Below are 16320 nucleotides of genomic sequence, written 5' to 3' on the forward strand. Positions count from 1 at the left end.
GGTACCTTGAGATTCTTTATGGGTTTTAGGATCAGCTCATCAATTTCTACAAAAAGAGTGGCTGTAATTTTGCATTGGACTGGAAGGTCAATTTGGGAAGTATTGCTATGTTAACAATACTAAGTCTTCCAATCTATGAACATGGGATATCCTTCCATTTATTTAGGTTTTTTTTAAAAGTCTTTGAACATTGTTTTGTGGTTTCCAGTGTACAAGTTTTTCACCTTGGCTTAATTTGTTCCTAAGTATTTTATTCTTTCTGATGCTATTAAAAATGGAATTGCTCTTCTGATTTCACTTTTGGATACTTTATTGCTGGTTTATAGAGCACAATTGATTTTTATGTATTGATTTTATATCCTGCAACTCTGCATAACTCATTTATTGATTCTAGTAGGGTTTTTTTAAGTTATTTTTTTTAATGTTTATTTTTGGGAAAGAGAGAGAGTGGGGAGGGGCAGAGAGAAAGAGGGAGAGACAGAATCTGAAGCAGGCTCCAGGCTCTGAGCTGTCAGCACAGAGCCTGACGTGGGGCTCGAACTCACGAGGCGTGAGATCATGACCTGAGCCGAAGTCGGCCGCTTAACTGACTGAGCCACCCAGGCGCCCCTGTTCTAGTAGTTTTTAGTGGATTCCTTAGGATTTTCTACAAACAAGATCAGGTCATGTGCAAATAGAGGAAATTTTACTACTTTATGGATAAGTTTTATTTCTTTTTCTTGCCTACTTGTGTTGTCTAGAACCTCATGTTGAATAGAATTTATGTTGAATAGAAGTGGTAAGAGCAGACATCCTTGTCTTGTTCCTGATATTAGGAGGAAAGCTTTCAGTCTTTCACCATTGAGTATGATGTTTAGCTGTGGGATTTTTCAGAGATGTCCTTTATCAGGTTATGAAAGTTTTCTTCTATTCCTTGTTTAGTGGGTTTTTTTTTTTTTTTTTTTTTTTTTTTTTTTTTTTTTTAATCATGAAAGGAAGTTAACAAGCCTTTCATGCTTCATTCCTGGTTTTTCTTCTTTGGAGAGGGAAATCTGTGGACTTGTAAAATTCTAGAAAAAGTGAATATGTTAAATTGTATTAAGGGCAAGAATGCAAGTAAGCCTGAGGAGTAACTGAAACCAGGGTTGGAAATGTGCTGGGATTCTATCTGCGTTCTCTCAATGCAGGTTAATGTCTGAATTAAAGGAAAATCTGACCTCTGCTACATCCAGGATTTACATCTTAAGGGTTTCTGCTGTAGCAGACCATCTGACTCTTAGTTTCCGTTTTGATCTGACTTGCTAGAGATCAGTTGATTATCCCTGAACCAGTCAACTCCAAAGAAAAGGCAAGTGCTGGGATTCATCCGGCGTGGGCCAGGTGTCACCTCTAGATGAACCTGTGGCTTGGGGAGCATACTTATTCCCCTCAAGCTGTATGCACAAGGGAGTTTGTTCTTAGACTGAAAGTTGAAGAGCTGATCCCTTCAATATGCTCTGCATAAGTATATCTATCAATATTTAATATAGTTGCTTCCTGTCTTTGTTTTAGAGAGGATATTGGATGAAGTAACTTCCCTAAAGAGAAATTTGCCCTTGTTTTTCTTAGACTTCATAAAAACGATATAAGCAAAAGCTATAAGCTGCTTTTTTGTCTTTGATCTGTAACCCTGGTTTTTGCACCTGTTTTCTTTCTTGCACAGGATGTTCTAGCAGAAGCTGAATGGGATATTGAGATGCAGCTAATTTTAAAACATTACCGTTTTGTTGTATGTACTTTGGAAGTAAGACTAAACTTTGTTGTAACTGTCCTGCCTTTTTAGTTATAAAGTTAGTATGCCAAATCTCACTGGTAGATGATGGCAGCTTAGATCTTTGTGTTGAGAAGTTTGGGCTTGGTGAGGAAAGATTCCCTCTCAGATTAGGAATGCATTTCTCTCGATTGGGAAAGGGGCAGCACCTCCTTTTCAATGCTGGGCAGAGAAGATGATGAATTGAACACAAAGTTGTGATGGCAGAGAAGGTAAGAAGTAGATAGTACTTGATGTGTTTTCAGGCTGGCATAACATGAGTTGTTAATGATTGGCTAGGTTTCTGTTTTGAGAAACGGGATAGATGGTGCAATGGGAAGCCATAGAGAAGTAGAAAAGGGGAAGGACCTGACCTGGTTGTTACTTTACAGTGATAACTGCTGGCTGCTCTGTGGGAAACAGATTAGGCCTGTGGGGGTAGCAGTGATGGGAGGAGAGGCGTACGTGACAAGGTTGTTGCTGTCAGCCACATGGGAGGTGAGACATCCTGGTCTGGGGAGAAAAGTGGACAGACAGGAGATGGATTGGAGCTAGAATCGAAAAGAATTGCTAGTGACTTGGACAAGAGGAGAGCTAGAAAAGATGACAGAGAAGGATCGATGATGACCTATAGATTTCTGTCATTAACTCTGTCAGTGGCGGCAGCATTTACTAAACTGGGGAATTTGGAGTCTAGGTGTGGGAAGAACTAAATCGCGAGTGGGGAGAATCAAGAGTTCCTTTTGGACTTGTTTACTTTTGAGCTATTTTTATGAGCGATCTAAGGCAATAAGTCAACCAGGCAATTAGCTGTGTTGGACATTGGAATTCAGAGGGAGAGGTGTAGATTACAGTTAGAAATTTAGTGGCTTTCAGAATAATATTTAAAGCCATGAGAGTAGACAGAATCATCTAAGGGGAGAGGAGTTGATGGTGGAGACTGAGAAAGAAAGAAAGGAGAGAGGATAGATTGCAGTAGCCAGCAAAGAAAAATTTAAAAACACACAAAAAAAAACCCTTTCTCTAAATAGAAAGTTGACAGGGGCACTTAGGTGACTCAGTCATTTAAGCGCCTGACTCTTGATTTCAGCTCAGATCATGATTTCAAGGTTACCGAGGTCAAGCCCCCTGTCAGGCTCTCCGCTGACAGCAGGGAGCCCACTTGTGATTCTCTCTCCCCCTCTCCCTCTGCTCCTCACTTGTTTGTGCAACACACATGCCTGCCCTTGCTCTCAAATAAACAAAGGGCAAATAGAAATACTAAAAAATAAATCTAGTTTGCTAGTCCTAAAATAATTTTCCTTTGGACTAAAAAAATTGGCAAAAAAATGGAAAATTGGCTTTAGTGTTTCAAAGGAGGGTGCAGGAAATTGAGTGCACCCCTACCTGGTTGTGGTAGGAATGAAATTGGTTCAGCCTTTCTGGGGGCTGGTTTATATACAAAGATTTAAACTTTTGCTCAGCAGTTCCACTTTTATTTATTTAAGAAAAAAAAATTTTTTTTACATTTATTTTTGAGAAACAGAGTGAGGCAAAGTGTGAGTAGGGGAGGGGTAGAGAGGGAAGGAGACACAGGATCTGAAGCAGGCCCGAGGCTCTGAGCAAGAGGTCAGCACAGAGCCCGACGTGGGGCTTGAACCCACAAACTGTGAGATCGTGACCTGAGCCGAAGCCGGAGGCTCAACTGACTGAGCTACCCAGGTGCCCCCAGTTCCACTTTTAGAGATTTATCAAAAGAAGTGAGAAGGGATTTGAATTAAAATATAAAACCATGAAACTCCGAAAAGAAAATCTAGGCAGTAAACTCGTTGGTTTCCTGAGGCAAGAGAAACAAAAGCAAAAATAAACACTTTGAGAAGACCTCAAATTAAGTTTTTGCACAGTGAAGGAAGCCATCAGCAAAACAAAAAGGCAACCCACTGAGTGGGAGAAGATATTTGCAAATGATATGTCCAATATGGGGTTAATAATCAAAATATATAAAGAATTGCTACAACTCAATACCAAAAACAAATAACCTGACTAAACAATGGGCAGAGGACCCGGATAGATATTTTTGTGTTCTCAAGAGTTAGAATAAGTTACCCAAGTACGTGTAGCTAGTTAAGTGCCAGAGCCTCTTTTTTTTTTTTTTTTTTTAAAGCTACTCTCCCAAATGTTTATTACTAATGACTTTGGTTTTCTCTGAATGTAAAGGAAAGGTAACTGTATATTCCATACTATAGAAATGATCCCTTGGAGACCCCACTTTTCAAGTATCTTCTGAAAAAGTAAACCACATAGACTCAGAGAAGTTAAAACATTTTTTTAACAGGCATGTCTTTTGAACACAAAAATATTCAGCAGTGCCATTTATCACAGGATTATGCCCTTACATAACAAGAGAAGGTCACTCGAATACTTCTAATTGGACATAAGCTTGATTATGCAAATAGAAGGAATATGAAGCTCTCCTCCCTTGCCTCCCCTCCAAGAATCTGTGGTAACTTTTATGAAACCAGAACGTTATAGCGAAGTAGGCAGTGAATGTCAAGTAGAATGTGTAAAAGCCTTTTTCTAATCACTTTGCTCTAATAGTGCCAACCAAGGCTTGCTCTAAAACCATAATACTTGTGAAGTGTACAACTGCATTTAAATGAGAACATCTTAAAGAACAAGCTCAAAAGCTGGCTGCAAGAATGCCTTTTTTGCCAGGCTGTTGTGTACAAAGTAGCAAATGCTTGCTAGGGATACCTAACTGTGTGAATTCTCATCCTGGCAACTTCTTTTTCTCCTTACGCTTACTGTGTGTTGAAATACAGGTTTTTCATTTTGTTTTGTTTTGTTTTTTTCCGAAAGCTTAAATCCAGTGTTTTAAATTTGCCAGAAAAATGGACTGAGAAGACTTCGTTAGCATTTTTCTTTCCTCTTTGTTTAAACCCTCCCCCACCTCCTTTTACATGCAAAACACTCACCCAGCTTTAGTGTCTAATAAAATACACCTAGATGGTTGAAATCCAAGTTTAAGTACTTAGAGTTAGTATTTCTTAACTTGTTTCCATTCTTATTCTTAGGGCCTCTTCCCCCAGTTAGTTACATTTAATGTTTATTTTTGAGAGAGCGAGCGAGAGAAAGAGAGTGAGCGCGCGTGCCCAAGTGAGTGCGAGCGCTTGCAAGTGGGGGAGAGGCAGAGAGGGAGACAGAATCTGAAGCAGGCTCCAGAAACTGAGCTGTCAGCCCAGAGCCCGACTCAGGGCTCCAGCCGGGAGATCACGGTCTGAGCCAAAGTCGGACGCCCAACCGGACGGAGCCACCCAGGCGCCGCCTCCCTCCGCCCCCAGTTATTTATATTTAGAGTAGTTGACTTGTATAATCTTGGTGAAGTTGAACCAGATAATAGTGATCCTTTTCTTTGATTCTGCTGTTCTGATTTCAAAGAGCATGATTGAAAAGGGATTTAGGAGAGAGAATCTTCCATTGTTGTTTGTGTTAACAGTGAGTTAAATTCTCCACACGAACTTTGCGCAGGGGTCTTTAGGCCTGTGTATGTGTGAATATTGTCTATTTTCCTTTTTAATCACTGGATCAAGATTTTGTAGATTAAATCTTTACTTGCAGATCCTGAATGATTATTAAGTCCCTGTTTTATAGCACAGTTTGTCAGTCACTTCCACTCAGCGGCACACTTATGTATCAGGAAACATGGCATGTTGAGCCGTGATGTTTTGGCACAGTAGAATTAGGTGCTAAGCGGCTGACGGTATGTGTGAGCTGGATTGCCCAGATTGGAGTCCTCTGCCAGCAGCCGTGTGTAATGGCCTTAGACAAGTTACTGCTCTTTGCCTCAGTATCTCACTTAAAGGTGTTCTCATAGGATTATATTATAATGTTATAATCATGTTATATTAAGTTAATATTAATTATATATAATTATATTTATTATAATAATTACATATTACAATCATAAATATTGTATAATATGTTATTATGAATTATATATAAGTTATATATTATAAGTTATATTATAATTTTATTATATTATAAATATTGTATTTATAATATATCCTATTATATTAGTTGTCATATTATAATAAGTTAATATATTTAGAAAACTCTTAGAAAAATGCCTGTACACAGAAAACAGACCAAAGTATTTGCTTTCTTAAAAAACAATTAGATACACAGTCCTCAAATTATGGGAAGGAGAAAAGTATTCAATGTCCTATCCATTGAATTATAGACTTGAAAATGGTTAAAATAATTTTATGTCACGTGTATTTTACCATAATTTTTTCAGAAGAAATCTCATAATTCAAAAACTACTGAAGTCACTTTTGAAAACTTGACTCTCAGTAGACTCCAGATGAATGTCAGGCTGGAATTCATGCATGGAAGGATGACAGGTACACAGATCCCCCTGTTCTCGGGGTGTCCTGTGGAGAGAAGTGCTTAGGTTGGGGCATGCGACTGAGCTCCAGGAAAGAGACCCTACCTCCCCAACCCACTCCTGAGCTCTCTTTATGGGGGTTGAGTGTGATGAGTAAGGTAAAAAGTGGGATTTGGGGAACCACCTGTTTCCAGGAACTGCTGAGAACCAGCTGCCTGGTACCTAGGGACTGTGGGAGCCCTTGGGAAGATGTTTAGGAGAAACTCTTCCTGTCAGGGAAGGAGGAGCCCTTGGTCTTTGTTAGCTCATTGCTAAGCTCATTGCCAGAGAGCATAGGATGATCAGTCAGGAGCCAGAGTCCGTTATCTACGTGAGATGATGGTGGCTGGGACTAAAGTGGTAACTGGACTGTGATGGAGATAAAGATGACTCCATAGGGGCACCTGTGTGGCCCAGGTGGTTGGGCATGTGGCTCTGGATTTCGGTTCAGGTCATGATCTCGATCTTGGGGTCATGAGATTGAGCCCTGTGTCAGGTTCCATGCTGGGTGAGGAGCCTGCTTAAGATTCTCTCCCTCCCTCTCCGTCTCCACCCCCCCACGCTTATGCGCACACTCTCTCCCTCTCAAAAAAAAGATGGCTCTATAAAGGGAACCTTTTTTGTTTTTGTTATTTCTGTATGCAGTTGTTAACAGCGAATTGTGGTAATAGATTTGTGATGCTAAACTATCCTTGCATTGCTTGGATCAACCCTAGTTTGTAATGATGTATAAATGCTTCATTGGATTCTATTTAACGATCGTTTACAATTTTTTCATCTATGTCAGTAAGAGAAACTAGCATAGAATTTTTTTCTCATGGTCTTTTGACTATTGAAGTAATCAAAATGAGTTATTCTCTTTCTGTATTTGTGACTGTTTGCAAAAATAATTAGTTTTTGTGGGGAATATTCAGTAAAAATTCTTCTGTAGTACTGTTATGGTCTAATGTGCATGCTTGTGCATACATGCATGCATAACTATGTCTGTGTGTGAGGGCTGGGGAGGGGGTTTTTGATGCCTACTCTGTTTAGGGGTTGTGGTTTACTCAAGGTTTGAAATGAAAGTCCATTTCCCCTAAACTTAACACGTTTAAGAACAGTGCTTGCCATATAGTAGGCATTCACTGTTTATGGAATGAGTAAATTAGTAAAGGTTATTGGAATAGATTTCATTGTATTCTGTTATTAAAATACCTTCTATATTTTTATTTGTGTCTAATTGTGTTAGATTTTAAAAGCTGGTAGATTCTGAAGATTTTATTTTACCAATTCATCATGATAGGTTTAAGATTTCAGCTTTCAAATATCTTACATTCTACTCAAGACACATTTGTGATTTTTTCTTTATTTTTCTTCATTTGGGAACATACCTCTGCACTTTGACAATGTTGATGTTTTATCATATGTGTCTTACTTTACCAAATTTAATAAACACAGTAAATATGGTTTACTTTTGCATGGTGGCTCTAATATACAGGTTCCATATGATTTTCCTGTTGGGAAATATGAATGGGTGATAGAACCCCTAAAATTTTAGAACGTAGGGAGATGCGCTAGGATGCTAAATGGATTTTCATCAAGTCTGTAAAAGATACTGAGAAACAAAGTCTGGGTCCAAAGAGATGGCATTAATTTCTGCCTTATGTGAGAACAAGTAGAAAATCATGATTTTCTTAGAAAGGTGGCTCACTTGGGACACCGGTTGCCCATTGTTTCAAGACAACCTTCCACATGGATTTGTTCTGCTTTTTATAAAAGAAGTCTGCCACTCATGTTCCGACTTCATCCCACCTTCCCCCACACTCCTCCCAAAGGGAGACAGACGCTCTACGTTTTTTCAAAACGCCATCATTTCAGTTGGATTGTCCTGTGTGAGGGAAGGAACAGACAGGCCGTTCCATTCCCAGTCGTGTCAACAATCCTGTGCACATCTGCTTCCCTGCCTCTTTCTCAGGCGGCTGGCTAGATGTTGCTGTGTTAATATCTTTCGGACACCTCACACTCAACGTGTCAGAACACAAGCAGACCAGCAGCTGCTGCTTTGTTCCTAGCATTGGTATCACATAGTGGTGATAGGCCCGAACTGCTAGGATCGGTTATAGGCTTTTTCTTTCAGCCTTGGGTTTTTCATCTGTAAAATGGGGATAATGGTTCAATCTATCTGGCAGGATTGTATATGATAATTAACTAAATAGTGAGATACATAAAGTGCCTGACACATAGAAAGCCTTCAATAAAAGTGTTAGCTTTTATTACTATAAAATATTAATATATTGTATATTTATTACTATAAAAATGGGAATAACCCTATCCCAGTTGCTCAGGCTCAGAGTTTCCTGTTCACCGTCTCTTCTATTCAGTCATCTCTTCTTGATTTTACTTCTGCAGTATCTCTCAAATTGGTCTTTCAAAAATACATACATATACGTGTGTGTGTGTGTGTGTGTGTGTGTATATTTCCTTTTTTTTTTTTTTTTTTTTTTAATGTAATCTCCACACCCAACACAGGGCTTGAATTCATGACCCCAAGATCAAGAGTTGCAACCTCTACCTACTGAGCCAGCCAGGCACCCTAAATCGGTCTTATTTTACTGCCCATGTTCAGGCTCCCATTACCTTTCTACTGCAGTATATCCTAACTGATGTTCCTGCTTTTGTCATTTCTCCTCTAATTCACTCTTCAATGCTGTTGTTATTTATGACCTTAAAACCCATTAAATATGACTCCTGATTGCAGACCTTTAATGACTTCCCCCTGCATTTGTCCTGTCTCCCACCCAGCTTGCTAAATCTCCATTTTGAGTTTTGCCCGCGTTTTCAGTTTTATCGCAGCCTCCCACGGTGGTGATACACTCCAGCCATCCCGGTCAGGTTTACCAGTCTCCGAGCTCCTCTGTGGAGTCTTGGTTCACTCCCTCGGCCTGGAATCCCTTTCTTTCCCATCGTTGGAAGTTTTATGGATTCTGTAAAGCCCAAGAGGTCTCCTAAATTTTACTAGTTTTAATTTGTGGTTCTCCCACCCATGTTCTTGTGGCACTTGGTTTTTACTTGACTTTAGTACTTACTAGAGTCTTCCTAAGTGTGCAAGTCTGCTTTGCTAACTAGACAGTAGCGTCGAGGAAGATGTTCTTTCTTATGTCGTAGTTGTCTTTGTTGATGGTTTCTTAGTAAAGTATGTTAAGTTTGATAAAATACTGCTAATACTATATACTACATATATACTATATATACACCTTTACATATATAAACTGTATACTAAATACTAATTCGTAATACTAATAGCTAAAATACTAATACCAGAGTTGTACAGAGATACAGAATTGTGAGCTTGAGGATTATATTTCATGGAAAATACATTGAAGAGAATGGCAGTGATGAAGATTTCTCTAGTTTTGATCCCTTAGAAGCATTAGATTCAGATAGTTATAGAAAATTCCATGTTCCTTCCCAAGTTTTGAGGATAGCAAAGTTTAGTAGCTACTCTGTATTTGTTGGGAAAAACCATGTATTTAAACGTCTAATGTCTAATATATTCAGGAGGTAAATAATTAATGCTAACCAGATAGACTTTCTGCATATTTGATTAGATTCTATTAGAGCTATCTCCTCAGTATAATTTGTTCTGTCTGTCTATAATGTATCCATATATTAAAAAAATTTTTTTTTTTTACATTTATTTATTTTTGAGAGACAGAGCACAAATCGGGGAGGGGCAGAGAGAGAATGAGACACAGAATCCAAAGCAGGCTGTAGGCTCTGAGCTGTCAGCACAGAGCCCAAAGTGGGGCTCGAATTCACTGTGAGATCATGACCTGAGCTGAAGTCAGATGCTTAACAGACTGAGCCACCCAGGTGCCCCATATATCCTTATATTTTTAAATTTATTTTTTAAGTTTACAGAATGAGCTTTCTGAAAATTGCCTGGTGGTTTTGTCATTTGTTAGTGGGAGGATATGAGAAGTTTTGGAGATTTCTGCATTATGTTAGTTATGTGTTTGTGTATTCTTTAAAGAATTGGTATAGAGAAGTAGTAATCAGTTCTCAGGGTTAATATGCTTTTAGCTGCAGACAAATGCTTCAGTGTATATAATAACTTATATAGTTACCTTTCAAAACTTGGTTGAATAAATTCAAAGGTTATTTTGAAATATAGAGAAGTCAGATTTTATTTTTAAACTCTTTAGGAAATTTGTTTATTTGTTTATTCATTTTTTTTGAGAGAGAATCTCTCTCTTTTTTTTTTTTAAATATGTGAAATTTATTGTCAAATTGGTTTCCATATAACACCCAGTGCCCATCCCAACAGGTGCCCTCCTCAATATCCATCAGCCACCCCCCCCCCCCATCAGCCCTCAGTTTGTTCTCAGTTTTTAAGAGTCTCTTAGGCTTTGGTGCGCGCGCGCGCGCGCGAGAGAGAGAGAGAGAGAGAGAGAGAGAGAGAGAGAGAGGGAGGGAGGGAGGGAGGGAGGGAGGGAGGAAGGATCATCTCAAGTAGGCTCCATGCTGTCAGCACAGAGCCCAACATGGGGCTCAATCCCACGAACTGTGAGATGACCTGAGCGAAAACCAAGAGTCAGATGTTTAACCAACTGAGCCACCCAGGCACCCCAGAAATAATTATTTTAAAATATTGTCTCTAGTATAAGTGATCACTGTTTCAGATGAGTTAGGAAAGAAAGAATAGATCTGTGAAAAAGTAAATCTTTTCCACTAATAACTATACAGTGGAGAAGCAGACACTCCCAGCATTAACCAAATGGTCAAGCTTAACATCACTAGTGATGTCATGTGGACTTCACATATCCCCTGTTGTGATGAAAAGGGCACCTCACTTCTATGACATTCTTTCTGTAAACTCAAGCACGGTCAAAAATATGAGAATAAAATCAGCTAAACACCTTGAGGGCATGTGCTACAGAATACCTGACCAGTAACCCTTGAAACTCTTAAGGTCACGAAAAACAAAGACTAAGAAACTATCCCACACCAGAGGAGAGTGCGGATATATGATGATAAATGCTATGTATCCTAGATTAGATCCTGAAACAGATAAGGGCATTAATGGAAGAAACAGGTGAGACCTGAATAATGTCTGGGGTTTACTTAATAGGACCATACTGATGAAGGTTTGTTACTTTTGATGAATGTACCATAGTAACATGAGGCGGTAACATTAGGAGAAAGTAAAACTGAATAAGGGGTATATGGGAACATTCTGTACTATCTTTGCAACTTTTCTGTAAATCTAAGATTCCAAAATAAAAAGTTTATTTAAAAGGTAAAGTTATATTTTCTAATTCCATTCTACAAATTTATTGAATGCCTGTTAAGTGCAAGGCAGTGTGCTCACTACTGCAGGAGATAGTGTGTAAGACCCTTTACCTGCTCCTGTCCCTAAGGAGTTGTTATTCTGTTGGGGACTGAGACAGCTGATACAAAGCAGGACATGATGGAAACTGTGCTAAGTATTTTATTTTTTATTTTATTTTTTTAGGTTTTATTTATTTTTTTTTTTTGAATTTTTTTTTTTTCAACGTTTATTTATTTTTGGGACAGAGAGAGACAGAGCATGAACGGGGGAGGGGCAGAGAGAGAGGGAGACACAGAATCGGAAACAGGCTCCAGGCCCTGAGCCATCAGCCCAGAGCCTGACGCGGGGCTCGAACTCACAGACCGCGAGATCGTGACCTGGCTGAAGTCGGACGCTTAACCGACTGCGCCACCCAGGCGCCCCTAGGTTTTATTTATTTTGAGAGAACAGAGAAGAGTCAGAGAAGGAGAGAGTGAGAATCTCAAGCAGGTTCTACACTGCCAGTGCGGAGCCCGATGTGGGGCTCAGACTCATGAACTGAGAGATCGTGATCTGAGCCAAAGTTGGAGTCTTAACAGACTGAGCCACCCAGGCGCCCCATGAAGCCTGTGCCAAGAATTAAGATGCTTTGGGGTCTGGGGTTGGAGAGTAAGACATTAAATGAAAGCTGTTAAATATCCCATGCCCACCCCACCCAACACATACACCAAAGAGTCAGCATTTAGAGTGAACTTTGGGCAGGATTTTAGTAACCACAGGCATTAGAAAGGAAATATATATCATTCCCACCAGCTTGGGCTCACGACCTGCTCTGCCAGTTACTAGCTCTATGACCTTGGATGAGTCATTTAATATCCCTGTCTTTGTTCTTCATTTGTAAGGTAGGATTAATGATTCCTATCTCAAAGCATTGTGAGAATCACAGGAGGTATGCATGTAGTTTAGCAAAGCATCTGACACATAATAAGCTCTTAATGTGAACTATTAGAACTAGAGGGAGGCATGTATTGATGTAACACCATCAAGAAAGGTGTGGGGCCCCAGAAGGTATAGAATGTTTGGGAAAATATTGTAGTATATGTTTAGAAGGATGAATTGGGACCATCTTGTAAGTGCTTTAATTTACAAGCTGAGGAGTTTGAACTTTTTTGGTGGTTATTGGGAAGTCTTTGAAAATCTTTGTGTAGGAGGGAGTAAAGAGATTGCGTCTGAGTTTTAAGATTAATTTGTTAGAAGTGTGAGGGGAGTATTAGAGATTCTCACATGGGCTGCTGCCCTCCCAGTCACTTGGTGAATTACATTAGTGTCCCTTTAGCTTTGAATTCTATGAAACCGGTAGTTCAAAATGCTCTGGATGATTAATGTTGTGTGATGGTAGTCTGTTACATGTAACTGGGGATCTCAAAGGCAGGACCACCAATATACAGATACGTTTAATGTGTGTTTAGTATTATAAAAAAAAAAAGGTCATTGATATTTTCAGAGATACTGGTTCAGAACTCCTTTTGTAGGTGATGCTTTTGGTTTTGCACCCCCCCCCCCTTTTTAAAGCAGTTTAAGCAGATAAGAGCTAAACAGTACTTTATTGACTTCCTGTGAAGCTTGTTGAAAGAAGTTCCGTTGTATCTATTTTTAAAGCTGATTACTCTGAGCAGAGGATGCTGCTATTGAGTTATAAATGTCATGTCACTATGTTCTCAGTCAGCATTCTTTGGATGACATTAGTGTTTGCATATAAGGTTTTTGGAGTCCAGTGACTAGGAAAGCAGCATAGTTATCACTGAAATGGTACCGGTACATAAAGTACTTACAAACATTGATCATTTCACCATTCAACAGTATAATTAATTTGTCATCATCCCTGTGGAGTCCTTAGCCCACACCATGGCTAAATGTCAAAAAATGGGTTATATTGACCTCATTTGGGAGAATGTTTTACAACTTCAAAATGATACTGTGTAATGTTGTGTAGCTATTTATGAATCATTGTATTAAAAGTGTTAATCACTTTGAAATTTACCCACTGGGAAATACAGGTTCATTGGGTCCACAAACACTAAAACACATTTCAGCCTAAATTATTGGGGTTTCCCCCCAGTGTTTTACTATGAAAATTTTCATTCATACAGAAACATTGAAAGAACTTTACACCAATCCTATACCTGTCCCCTAGATTCTTCAAGTAACTAAATTATGAAAGTCTTGCTTCCTTTGCTTTAAAAATCAAAGAAACTTCTTTCTGAGTCTTTGAACCATTTTCACATGAGACAGTATTTTGAAATGGCTGAGATGATTTTTGATGTTTCTGTGTTACCTTTTTTTTAATGTTTTTAACACTTATTTAACATTTAATATTTATTTTTGAGAGCAAGAGCAACCAAGGGGGATAGAGTGATGGGGATAGAGGATCCTAAGTAGGCTCCGTGCTGACAGCAGAGAGCCTGATGCAGGGCTTGAACTTAGGGACTATGAGATCATGACCTGAGCTGAAGTCTGATGCTCAACAGACTGAGCCACCCAGGCACCCCTGTGTTATTTCTTCAGAAAGAAAATTGAGTAAAATAATTCACAGATTCTGGCATTTAGCAAGTCTCTAATGTTAGAATGTATAACAATATTTAAAAAAAATTTTTTTTAAGTTTATTTTGAGAGAGAGAGAGAGAGAGAGAACACAGGCAGGGAAGGGACAGAAAGAAAAGGAGAGACAGAATCCCAAGCAGGCTCTGCAACAACTTCACAGAGCCCGATGGCAGGGCTTGAACTCATGAACTATGAGATCATGACCTGAGCTGAGATCAAGAGTCGGACACTTAACCAACTGTGCCACCCAGGCACCCCCAAATAGGTAACAATATTTAACTTACCACATTAGATTAACAGGCTCTGTGTTGACAGCAGAAAACCCAGCATGGGGCTCGAACTCACGATCCACGAGAACCCAACCTGAGCCAAAGTCGGTCACTTAACCAACTGATCCACGCACGCATCCCCTCCAGGAAATACATTTTAGATCTCTAGTCTTTTTAACTATTCTCACATATATTTTCACATACTGCTTTGTAGAAAGAATAGACAGACCATGCTTGTGAGTTACAGAATTTATTACTATCAAAATGGAGTTGTTTTTTTTTTTTTAAGGACCGTACTTTAAGTTCATGTATTTATTTTGAGAGAGAAAGCACAAGTAGGGGAGGGGCAGATAGAAGGGAGCAAGGATCCCAAGCAGGCTCCACACTGGCAGTCCAGAGCCCGACATGGGTTTTGAAATCACGAACTGCGAGATCATGACCTGAGCTGAAGTAGACACCTAACCAAATGGGCCACCCAGGCGCCCCCAAAATGGAGTTTCAGAAACGTAACCCTAAGTGAGAATATCTTTATGAATACATTGGACTAACTGTGTTGTAAGTCATCATTGTTTTCTAAAAGATCTCAATCTCTTAATACTTATTTCTGAAAAGTCCTTTTCTTCATGAAATAAATTGTTGCTGTACTATAAATTTTAATATAAAGAGTTAATTTATCTCCCCATACTATGTTCTTTTTTTCATTTCCTCTTTCTCTGCAAAGTACTTTGTGGCCATGAGTTCTAAAGATGGCTTGTTTTTCAGTATTTTGTGTGGTAAGTTCACTGGTTGGAATCATTTGAAGAGTTTTCTGTTTATCTCGTGTTCATATAAAGGCTACTTTTCAACACTGTCCTGTTTGATTTATAGAAATGGTGATTGCGATTCCTATCAAGTTGTATTTATCTTTCTACTTTAGAAGCTAAAGCAGGAGCTATATTGCTTCTTTAATCTTTAATATAGCTATGTATTGGTGACATAGAAATCTTAGTCCCTTATTAACTGAAACTATACACAGAAAATGTAACCATTATTTTAGGCCTCAGGTACAAAGGTATGTTGGCTTGTAGAGTAGGACCTGAGTTAGGGGGAAAGAGCTGACACTGGTCTGAACTTTGAAAACAACTGACACTGTATACTGAGTCAGCATTCGATTATTATGGGGAAGTTGTGAGGTAAGAGAAGAGGAGGAGGGAAGCTAGAGGGTAGAATTTGTGGTTACTTAGGTGTAGATGTTTGGTGTCAAAGGTAATAAAAATGGGAGCACCTGGGTGGCTCAGTTGGTTGAGCATCCAACTTCGGCTCGGGTCATGATCTCATGGTTTGTGAGTTCGAGTCCCGCTTCGGGCTCTGTGCTGACAACTTGGAGCCTGGACCCTGCTTGGGATTGTCTGTCTGTCTGTCTCTCCCTTTCTCTCTCTCCCCCTTTCTCTCTCTCTCTCTCTCTCTCTCTCTCTGCCCCTCCCCCACTTGCTCCCTGTCTCGCTCTCAAAAATAAACATTAAAAAAAAATGACTTCCTTCTTCAAATACCTCATGAGTTAAAGTAAAACCTGTATTACTTGCTACTGCTGGAACTTAAGAAAAGTTTTGTCTTCAGGGTATTTATAAAAAAATAGAACAGTTGTGTTCCTTTGTGGCTCTTTGGAGAATTGTTAGAACATATTGTATGAATTGAAGTAACTGCTGACAGAATTTTGAAAAGTATTGCTTACCTTGTAATAAGCTAAATATCCATCACGCCTCGTGGTTCTAAGATTACATGTTTAGACGGATTCTGCTGATTAAACTCAGCCTTATACACAGCACTCAACCATAAGCCAGCGGCCTTAAAATGTTACTGAACAGAATTTCAACTCAGATCAGTTACAAAATGCTGTGACCCATGGGCTTTTATAGATATTTAATTTCCTTTTAAGAAGTATGATGCTTATGGTGCACAACTCTGGTGGTTTTCAGAAATGTAAGTTGGCTTTTTGGGGATGCATCCT

The 16320-nt window shown here is 39.2% G+C and overlaps 1 protein-coding gene across 3 annotated transcripts in view; it reads left to right on the top strand.

Moving 5' to 3' along the window:
• Window positions 1-16320, top strand: part of CBL (Cbl proto-oncogene) — an 84921-nt gene that overhangs the window by 27998 nt on the left and 40603 nt on the right. The window contains exon 1 of one of the 3 annotated variants that reach the window (XM_043579610.1): window positions 10804-11247. The exons of the other annotated variants lie outside the window; for them this stretch is intronic. Within the exon in view, the coding sequence (XP_043435545.1) occupies window positions 11180-11247 (68 nt within the window). The 5' untranslated portion in view covers window positions 10804-11179. Of the gene's footprint in view, window positions 1-10803; window positions 11248-16320 lie in introns of those variants that run through there. 3 annotated transcript variants of the gene reach the window in all.

This window comes from Prionailurus bengalensis, chromosome D1 (assembly GCF_016509475.1).
Source record: "Prionailurus bengalensis isolate Pbe53 chromosome D1, Fcat_Pben_1.1_paternal_pri, whole genome shotgun sequence".
Classification (NCBI taxonomy): Eukaryota; Metazoa; Chordata; class Mammalia; order Carnivora; family Felidae; genus Prionailurus; species Prionailurus bengalensis.